Below are 11,250 nucleotides of genomic sequence, written 5' to 3' on the forward strand. Positions count from 1 at the left end.
CAAATATAAATGTTGTAATCATTTCTTATAAATACCATTTCCTAATGTAATTTTCCAAGATATTAAAGATCATAATGCAAAAAAACTAAATTTATTAAAAGTAATAGGCTTTATGTTTCTTAAACTACCTACATTTGTCAAAGTACTTATGAATTTTCGAACATATTCGTCCACTAGTTTTATTGTTGGAATGAAATATGGCAAGACTTGCATTGCCTACTAAGAAAGTTAGTAGCCGGTAGTCATTGGGTTAATAGTATAGCTTACGCACTTCTGACACAATTTTCATAAAGTCTGAAAAATGCGATTCAAGTCAAATATCTATTGAAGTGAACAGTAAACTAAAGTAAGAAATATAAAATATATTTGTTTGCTGTATACTTTATACAGCAAACAATGAACCATTTTAATAAAAAAATACAGTAAAAACTTCTTTATGCGGTGAGTAATGAGCTACTTTAAGTACAATACAGAACAAACTGCATACAGTGGGCAATGAGCTACTTCAAAAATAAATACACTGAATAACATTTAAATTTAAAAATGAAATGGATAATTTTTAATGTTTTTCAAGACAATGTCTCAAGATACTGAAATCTCACAACATAAAAAATTAAAGAAAAACACTCAAACTATGTGAATGTTTAAGGCAAAACTAGAGAGTATTTAATAAGTTTCAGTTTCATGCTATTTGATTCAGTATTTTCAATATAAGAAATAAAACAATGGAGGGGTATAAGTGACATCCTTCTACTATAGACAAGACTAATTGATATACCTAACTGTAACACAATAAATATGGTACACAAACATACAAATTAACAAATAAACATACTATAAATGTGGTATATGAACAAGTGAACTAGCCAATACATCTAACTGTAACATACCATAAACTTGGTATATGAACAAATGAACTAACCAGTAAACTAACTATGATATACCACAAAGTTGGTATATGATCAAGTCAGCAAACAGGTAAACCTAAGAAGCAATCAAAGATTACTACATGTCAATCAAAGAGAATATTCAAAACCACTCACGTGAAACAGTCATCATACAACAAGCACATAAAAACTGATAATTACGTATCAGTAAATATCTTGCAGACTATATCCTCTTTATTATTATTTCTTCTACATAAACCATCCTAACTATATTTTGTCTTAAAAGGTATCCTCTATATTATAATTTGTTTTGTTTCCTTAAAAAATTTATGTATTCTGTGACATAGGAAATAAATGGATATTTAATTAATTTCTGACATACCATTCCTGACAGAACTGGATACCAACAAATCCAGGCCCTTCTTGAGTGGTTTCATAGCTACTTATTCCTGGAGTCATGATGAACAAACTTGTAACCTTCGTGAAGATTAGAAAAATGTATGTACTAACACATCTGTATTGTTAGATTTTGTTATGGTTATTTTTTCTAAAAATTTCTTAGAATATAAAATTATTCTGCTTAATATGTACACATACTTAGCATTGTAGCTCTATCAAAAATATCTATTTGATCATAAAGATTATTTGAAGATTAGAAAAATGTATGTACTAACACATCTGTATTGTTAGATTTTGTTATGGTTATTTTTTCTAAAAATTTCTTAGAATATAAAATTATTCTGCTTAATATGTACACATACTTAGCATTGTAGCTCTATCAAAAATATCTATTTGATCATAATGCAAAACAAATACAGGTAAACAAGCACAATGAACTTTTTGCACACTCACATCAGAATTACTGATAATTATGAAATGAACTACATCTATTTAGTCATTATAAGTAATAATGTAATAACAATATATTTAGCTAGCTGTATCTATTACTGTTTGGTTTTTGTTCTGATCTTTGTTGGTAACTTGCTCTGATCAAGAGTTAATATTAATTATCTTAGATTAGACAATGTATTTGTGTGGGTTATCATTTATCTTCATTAATCTTAATCAAGACAAAGAAATGCATTGACATGTCATCTAATAGCCAGTACACAGACAAATAACTACTACCTATTAAAAATATCATTCTTTTGTTATAATAATTAAATTATAATTATAATAATTGAAATGTGACTGTATTTTACAAAATACTAGTCAACTAAAACACAACCAAGACAAGTTACTTTGTACAGACTGAAACAAGACATCTGGTTTCTCTCTCCAACTTTAAAATTCTCTCAACAGCCAAACATGATACTGAACTTCTTATAAAACAAACTTTATACACGAAAACTCTTCTTCTGTGCCTAAATAATACACATTCTTCACTTGATTTAAACCTATTTTAAGTATTTCATTTGCGCCACATTTTTTTCATTTTCTCATTAGAATTTTTATACTGAAATTTACTTCTTATATATATATATATATATATATATTGTAATTACAAATATTGCTTGTTTGTTTTGTACCTCTAGATTACTGATGATGGAATTCTGATGATTACGAAACATTTAATAACGCTTCTTATTATCATGCTCATGTTTTTCACTAAGTAACCTTAACAGCATTATGAAAGAAAGGATTCTTAGTGTAGTGGTTGATCAGTCTCTTAAGCTAATCAAGCAGAGTGCTGTTGCTAGTGGTATAGGATTTTAGGTTGTATATACAGAAATATTGAATACAAGTCTAAAGAGGTTATAATTTCATTGTATAGGTCACTGGTTAGGCCACATTTGGGGTATTGTGTTCAGTCTTGAGCTCTTTACCCTAGGATATACAGTGAATTGTTGGAAAAGGTTCAGAGGAGAGCTACTAGAATGGTGCCTGGGATGGAGGGGGTATTCATACAAGACGAGGTTAAGATCTCTGAAATTGTGTTCTCCTTAAAAAAAGAAGAGTTAGAGGGCATCTGATTGAGGTGTTTAAGATTGTTAAGGAAATTGAGTGTTCATGCTGCATCTTTTTTGATACTCAATGGTGAGAATAGTAGGACTAGGGAACACAAATATAAATTGACAGGGTAGGAGTCATCTTCAGCTAAAACAGTTTTAGTTTTTTTAACAGGATGGTTGGCCTTTGGAACAGGTTGCCTTCTGATGTTGTGGGAGCAGTAAATTTAAGTGAGTTTAAAAGAAAGCTCGGTAACTACATGAATGATAAGGGCTGGTTTTGAGGTTCTTTTTATTTATCTTATAACAGTTTAGGCTTAGTTAAGAGGATAAAGCAACCTAGATGAACCAATAGGTCTCTTGTTGTCCCTAAACATTATGTTATGTTATACTGACTACATGCCAAAGCAGAAAATTACTATACAAATTACTAGTAAGGCCACACTTAGAATACTGTGTGCAGATTGTCTCATTATCTAAGGAAGAATATTGAATTACTTGAGAGGGTTTAAAAGAGGATGATTCTGGGAAACAAATAAGATTGATAAAAGAAGTCAGAGAGGTGATCTTATTGAAGTTTATAAGATTATACAGGAGACTGACATCATAAAGGCCTATGATTTCAAATGTCCTCTATCCTGATGATAATAGGATGAGACTTTTGTCCAAAGAGAGGAAACAAGTTTAATATTTAGAAAAGACAGGCTAAGCTATAGTTAAGACAGTTTTATTTCCCTAATAGGATGGTTAACTTATGGAATGAGATGCTTTAGGCAGTAGTGGAAGCTGACACTTTACAGAAGACCTAAAGGGGAATCGATGATTTCCTAAAAAATAAAAGATGTATTCAAAGGTGGGATTAATTTTTCTTGTTTTTTGTATATACTGTGTTATACCAATACTAGGTCTTCTTGTCTTTTGCTACAGCAATTAGGCAATTATTTATTTCCTCTGTTCCAAGTCGTAGAAAACAACTGCTGTAGCAAGATGAATAATTTACCTAATCATTTCCCTCTGTCCTTTATGAAAATTCAACACATCTTAATTATTTGCATTTTAAGTCTGTTAACAAAAGATTCCACAGTAAGTGAAAGTGTTTAACAACAAGCCAAAAGACAAATTCCACGTGCTCAAATTCTCATGCAAAACCATTCAACGTACCTACAATTAAATATAGAAGTCTGACGACAGGGAGCATGATATTGATGGAGACGTATATGAATTACCCTGATATACACAATGAAAAAATAACCAAAGGAATGTTAATCAGCTTCAACAAATACTAAATACCAAAACTAGTTTAGTTTCACTATATACATAGTGGATATTTGGAAAAACCTGCCTGTGGACGTAGTACCTCCACAAACTATCAAATCCTTTGAAAACAAATTACCCAAAATGTGGCATAATCTGAAAGTGATACACAACTTTGAACTTTAAACTAGTCTACACTATATATTTATACTCAGAAATAACAATGTTTTAATAAGGTATAAGTATATAAAGTATGCATGAACCTAAAAGAATTTAAAATATTTAATTTTTAAGCCATATTTCGAGGCAGCTAATTTTTGGTTTATAACATAACAAAAGTCAATAAGTAGGCTTAAGACTCGAGTAAAAGTACTAAAACTAAAAAAAAAAAACGAAACAAGCCTAGAACGTTTCAAAACTTGATTAAAAAATTGATGAACTACATTTATTGTTTTTCAAAAGTAACGTATAGTGATTGATCTATTAGTAGTAGTATTAACACTCGACACCTTGTATAAGGATTTTTCACTTACTTTCTTTCGGAAATGACAAACAAATCTTGATGAAAATCTTCCCAGCGTACCTCACATCTGTAACAGCACCAGTGTCTACCTCTACAACAAATACCAAGAGCTAAAACGCAAGTAAAAAAAAACACACACACAAAACCGTCTAAATTTGGACATTAAGATTATGTTTTCGCAAAAGAGGTAGCATAGGAAAAACAAAAGAATATTTTCCAACTTGAATATTTATATTGTTAAATTTATAATAAAGTGCCGACAGTGTGCTAAAATCTGCGTTTATTAATTCATAAGCACAACCGAAAATACCACTAACAGGAATGGTACCTGATTATGTAGCAATGCATTGAAATCTTAATGCTCATTATAAGTTTGATATTTTTATTGTTGCTTTAAGTGGATAGTTTGCTCTAATCAGAAGAGTTAATATTAATATTTACGTACTTAATTTTATATTGGACTTGGCATTTCCTATTGGTTAGTTTGCCACGATGTGGATCGAGAGTTCGTTATTCGCATCCCTTTGTCGCAAAATCGTGGGAAACGTGGGTACATTGTAAGAGTGATACTTAAATTGGCGGTGAGGGTTGTTAACTACCTGCCTTTTCTCTAGTCAATCAGTTCAATATAAAAAACGATTAGTACAGATAGCCTTTGTGTAGTTTTGCATGCTTTTTCAAAAGTGGCAGACGAAAAATATTTTATTTTACTTTAATTCACTAGATCGGCTTTGGCCTATTTAGCTAATGTTTTAATGAAAAAAAACCCTGTTTACCCGTCTTTCAAAGTGATTACCCCGTTTTAACAATTATTTACTTGCTTATCAAGCTGTTGTTTACTTAGCGCCCATTTTAAAGAACTGAACGTTTAAGTTACACATATTATTAAATGTAAAGAATTGTTACAGGGCATAATCATTTCATATTTCTCAATTATGGGTAAATAAAAACCACAACATTGAATTCAAATTCGATGACGAGGAACCCACTTTGAGACTAATAATGGCTGGAGACAGCTTGAATGGGTAATGAAGAAAAACTTTAATATAAGTTTTTCTTCATTACCCATTTAAGCCGTCTCCAGCCACAACATTGAATACTCTGGAATTTATCATAGTGTTACTACAGCGGAAGTCACGTGACCGTAGTAACACGTCATGAGATTCTAGAATGATCATATCTGTTTGTGGCAACTCTAGTCTTCTCTACGCGCCCTCTATTTTTTTATATATATAAGCCGGCAAATGAAGTGTCGGAATATAGATAGATAAGTTGACAGCAGACAGAGAGATTGAAAATATAGACGGACAATTGAGTCAAGCGCGGTAGTAACTAAAGTGCGTGAATCGTGCGTTGAGAATTATAGCGTGTGTTTAAGTTAAAGTGACTGTGGAAATTAAGTGTATTGCAAAATTGGATTGAGAAAGAATAAACTAGTTTTATTTGAGAAAGGACTTGTATCATTGAAGTTCTTCGGAAAGAATTTCTACGGAAAATTAACAAACGAACGACAGAGACGTAACAAAATAATATTTTTCAAAAAGGAGAACGTATGCTTCATGTACACATTGCTCTTGGTTATATTTTCAATGTTTATGATAGATGTCAACTAGAAGGCGCAATACATTAAGATCAATAAATTTGGACTAAAATCTAGACATGGGTAAATTAGTTATAAATACAAGTTAGTTCAGTGAAGTTTCTAATGGCATTGTTGGATATTCAATACTGTTTAGTTTAATAGTTATTATTTAGTTTATTTATGACTTAATATTTAGTGATTGTTTGTTTTTTAAGACAGGAGTGGTGAAAATGGATTGTTTTAAAAGTGTTAGTTGTGACAAATTTCGTTATGTAACTCTCGACGAGTCGTACATTGTATTTGCAATTACATTGTTGCCTAAGCTTTACTAATATTGTTGACGTCAATATTGTTGTAAATATTGTTACCTTACAGCGACATTCGTGTAATTTAGGGAAAGTTCGAGACTTCAGTGAACAAAATATAAATATATTCAACTAACTGAGCGCAACTGAAGTGAAGAAAAGTAAAGTGACAAAAAAGTTATAAAACGTGAAGTTAACCAGCGTGTGAGTGATTGGCGTAATCGGCGATATTTTAAAGTTAATTTCAAGGTTTAATAGAGATAAGGAGAATAATTTGTCTTGTTATAGGGTGTTCTAAAGTAATTGAACCCGTCTGTGTGGACTTTTATAAAAAGGAGACAATTATGTAAAATTCGAGATACAACTGTGCTAACCCAAGATGTGTAACGTAAGTGAATTATTCACTGAGTAAAGTAAATAAAATAATTCGTCTAGTGGATCGGATTCTAAAATAATTGAATCAGCTTGGGTGGACTTTTGACAAGAAAAGAGAATTATTTAGAGTTTTAGAAACAACTGTGATATCCTACAGTGTAAAGAAATTTTGTAGATACATTTGAATTATTTTGAATATATTACTTTAAAACAAGTGGATTGTGTTCTGTTCGAATATATTGCTAACAAGTAACAGACACCTACTGTAGAAAAATCCTCAGCCCACATATACATAAAATCCTGACAGAGACATTAATGAAGTATTCAGATCAATGTTAGTTACTACATATGTTCAGCTGTGGAATTGTACAAGTTTTTATGAACATTAGCCATAGTACCATTAGTGAAGTATTTTAGTTGAAATGTTCTTTGTAAACTGAGGCCTACAATTTGCATCAAAGCAAAACATAGCCTGTACAGATGTTATAGAGGAAACAAACTAATTTGTTATCGTTATGTGGGCTGTACTTCACATTATTTACCCCAAATAATTAAAAAAACAACACACTCAATAAAAGAAGTGGGATTATTTTGGTAAAAATAAAATAGACCTTTGACTAAGCTTAAACTTCAAGATGACGACAATATGACCACTAGAGATGCTGAAACGCTTAAATCAAGGCCAAGAAGAAAGAGACAGAAAATTAAAATAAGACCAACAAGAAATTTATAAAAAATTAAAAGAAGACCAAGAGCTAAGAGAGAAAAATTAAAAGGAAGATATATTATATTTAATGAAGAGAAAAAAAAAAATGAAATTAAGTATCATTGACGCAATCGGAGGGTCGCGGGTTCGAATCCCTGTCACACCAAACATGCTCGCCCTTTCAGCCGTGGGGGCGTTATAATGTGACGGTCAATCCCACTATTCGTTGGTAAAAGAGTAGCCCAAGAGTTGGCGGTGGGTGGTGATGACTAGCTGCCTTCCCTCTAGTCTTACACTGCTAAATTAGGGACGGCTAGCGCAGATAGCCCTCGTGTAGCTTTGCGCGAAATTCAAAAACAAACAAGTATCATTGAATACAAGACTGAAGAAGTTATTGGAAATGTACAGACGGATTATAACAATAGAATAGAAGATGTACAAAAATACATAATTAAAGTACAGGAAGGCTGTAATGATGAAATCAAAGAAGTATAAAAAGAGATAACTGAGGTAAAAAGTACATCAACGACAGAATAGAATGTTAGGAAACTGAAATGGTAAATGCCAGTATTAAACTATCCACACCTATTTCTGCATATATGCAATAACTCCAAATACCATTTCAAAATATGTAATAAAATAATATATTTGGTCTACATATATTAAAATTACTGCTGTGCCATCTGTTATGACAGAACCTTGTTGGATTATTTCAGCCATGTCAATACTCAATTCAGATTCAGAACTTAGGTGGTCAATTCAACAAAATTGCCTGATTAAGAAACCAACAGAGTATAATAGAAAGATACCATGGGAGGCATACCAGCTCAGTTCTAAATCATTTCCAGAGTGAATGGATAGAATAGTGCACAATAGGCTATTCCTCTTTCTGCCCATTTAAAAGGAAGAGTTTTAATAACATTAATTAAGTAACCTTCAAACTTAGAGCTGTATCAGCTATCAGGCATTGGTAGATGCCTTATACACAGGTTTGAAGTGACATACCATAAGGAACTATACAGAGCAATGTTCCAGAACAGGGTACAGAGGAAAGAAGCTGAATTAGTGAAAAATATGGAAAAGCTTGCCCATTTCTTTTACCCGAATGATCCACTTGAAACAACATAATCATTAGCACATTATTAATTTATAGATACCATAACAGATGAAGATATGAGAATTAGGTCCAAGCAAAGCAGGTGTACATCTTTAAAGGCAATTACTTCAGTAACACAAACAAACACACAAGGAAACGTATTAAGTTAATGCTTTACCTTTCCATGTCTTATAAATAGCGGAATACTAGTACATTTGAATACAAATTCTAACAGGCACCTAAAATTGACAGTTAGGTCTAAAGTTTAAATATGCTTTGTACGTGTAGCACAAGTTTGTCCACTATATAATCTATAGCAATTAGCCTTAATAGTCACTGCCACAACTTCATTCATTTTCGAAGCTCTACAGCTAACACTTTATGCGAAAGAAAATAATTACAGGTTTCAGATTATATACGAATGTGATTTAGACACATATACACACATGAAGCCCCCCAAACATACCGTGGTGGGTAGAGCACATATAACCCAATGTGTAGCTTTGTGCTTAACTACAAACAAACAAACATGAAATTTACAAAACAACAAACAAACATGACGATAGTTGATTTTAACACTTCTTGATACCATAATTTTAAAAATTTTCAATTTTATAACTATTTGATAACGTTAAATTATCCAAAAGTTCGATGAAGAAAAATATCTCAAATTGGTCAAAGATGACAGTGATCCACAAAGCAGTGGCGTAACTCTCTCTTACAATGATGACTTCGAACCAAATTTAAAGTGTGGTACAATGATGAGAAACCAAATGTTTTTATTGTCTTAGAATATTGTGAAACCGATATTTATATTATCTTACAATGGTGTTCCATCTAGTCTGCCGATGTTGTAAAAATGTGTTGATAATGAAAGGTCCTTGTTGTGTGCACAGTTTCAGGAGCAACATTCCATTATGGTTCCGTTCTACTTCAGGGTCTACATGGTGTTCTATGTGTTCTTCCTATGTTGGCCTTGTTGTTTTAACTTTCCTTTTGAAGTCTCCCATGACAAGTACTTCACCTCCCTTCTTAATTGTAAAATATTCTTGTTTTTCCTCTGTAGAAACACATCTTTTATTCGTTTTTATTCTTATTTTGACGAGCTTTTCTGATATGTATGCTACCTCTAGAATGTACTTTGCTAGGTCCAGACATAACATGAAACTTACTTCATGATTTGCTCATGTTAATTTCAGCCCATATAAGAGTGTAATCTCCACGAGTCCTCCTACTGCCTGACGGCGGTCTTGTGAAACCAAATCTATACTGTTCTACACTATTGTTGTGTTTATGTTCAAGGAATTCCTGAATATCAAATTTATTTCTTAGAACTACAAATGTATTGTGAACATATCATCTGTAGTATAAAGGTTTAAATTGTTCTGGACAATTTTCTAATCACCTCTTTTCATGATGACGTAAAACAAATTTGCTAAACCTGGTGCAACCCTTCAACCCATAGAAACCCCATCAAGTTGCATAATGACAACCATTAAGAAAAGTTGGACTCTGGTGACAAATGATAATAATGTTCACTGTAGTACAATGATAATGTGGAACAAAATGCTTACAATTGGTTACAATGATACATTTATACTGTCTTACAATGAAGTGAAACCAAATGTTTAAAGCTGCTTACAAAAAGGTGAAATAAAAAAGCTCCTACTTTCTCACAACGATGATGTGAAACCAAATGTTTATCCTATCTTACAATGATGATGTATAAACAACTGTTTATATGGTCTCTTAGTGACGTAAAACCAAACGTTTATATTATCTTATAATTATGTGAAACCAGATATTTACTCTGTCTTACTTTGATGTGAAAGCAACTATTTATTCTGCTTTATAATGTTGGCTTTGAATCAACTGTTTATACTTGTTTCATAATGAGCTAGAAATTAAGACAGAGTAAACATTTCGTCTCTGTCTCTCTCACTGTCTAGCGCACTTATATACGATAATACTGCCTGTTCTAGAAACTTCTAAGACTCTCAACACGTGCTACCAGCATCACTTGACTTCTGCTGTCGTCACGTGACCCCGATGTCGTAACACACTAGCGAATCTTCTAGAGTACTCGTCACGTGACCCCACTGTCGTAACAATTGTAAGAAAGTATAAACATCAGTCGTACGATTATATATATAGGATAAAAATGGATTTGGTATCACTCTAAGATAGTATAAGTATTTGTTTTACATTATTTTAAGACTATTTAAACATATATTTCCACATCATTATTGTAAGACAGTATTAAAACTTGTTTAACATCATTGCAAGACTGTAAAGTTTTATTCCACGTCATCATTGTAATAAAGTGTAAACATTTGGTTTCACATTCTTCTAATTTAGTATCAACCTTTGGTTCCGCAGTATCATTGCTAAACAGGTAAAACATGGGTATCACATCATTGTAGCAGGCAGGGAGAAAGAAAGACAGCGATTACGGTCGGCGGAAACTGAGGATAGCAGACACAGAGATCGGAACTATAGTTTGCGGGGACGGACAACTAAGTCTAAGCGCGATAGAAAGTGAGTGAATTGTTGTGAACTATAGTGTGTGTAAC

The 11,250-nt window shown here is 32.1% G+C and overlaps 1 protein-coding gene across 1 annotated transcript in view; it reads right to left on the reverse strand.

Annotated features, from left to right (window-relative positions):
- The window catches only part of LOC106469896 (DNA-directed RNA polymerase II subunit RPB9-like), a 13,018-nt gene extending 8,308 nt beyond the window's left edge, over positions 1–4,710 (reverse strand). The window contains exons 1-2 of the mRNA XM_013930417.2: positions 4,624–4,710; positions 1,270–1,364 (exon numbers count right to left, since the gene is read on the reverse strand). Of these exons, the coding sequence (XP_013785871.1) occupies positions 1,270–1,346 (77 nt within the window). The 5' untranslated portion in view covers positions 1,347–1,364; positions 4,624–4,710. The remainder of the gene's footprint in view (positions 1–1,269; positions 1,365–4,623) is intronic.
- Between the last annotated feature and the right edge of the window lie 6,540 nt (positions 4,711–11,250).

This window comes from Limulus polyphemus, unplaced genomic scaffold (assembly GCF_000517525.1).
Source record: "Limulus polyphemus unplaced genomic scaffold, Limulus_polyphemus-2.1.2 Scaffold3713, whole genome shotgun sequence".
NCBI classification, from domain to species: Eukaryota; Metazoa; Arthropoda; class Merostomata; order Xiphosura; family Limulidae; genus Limulus; species Limulus polyphemus.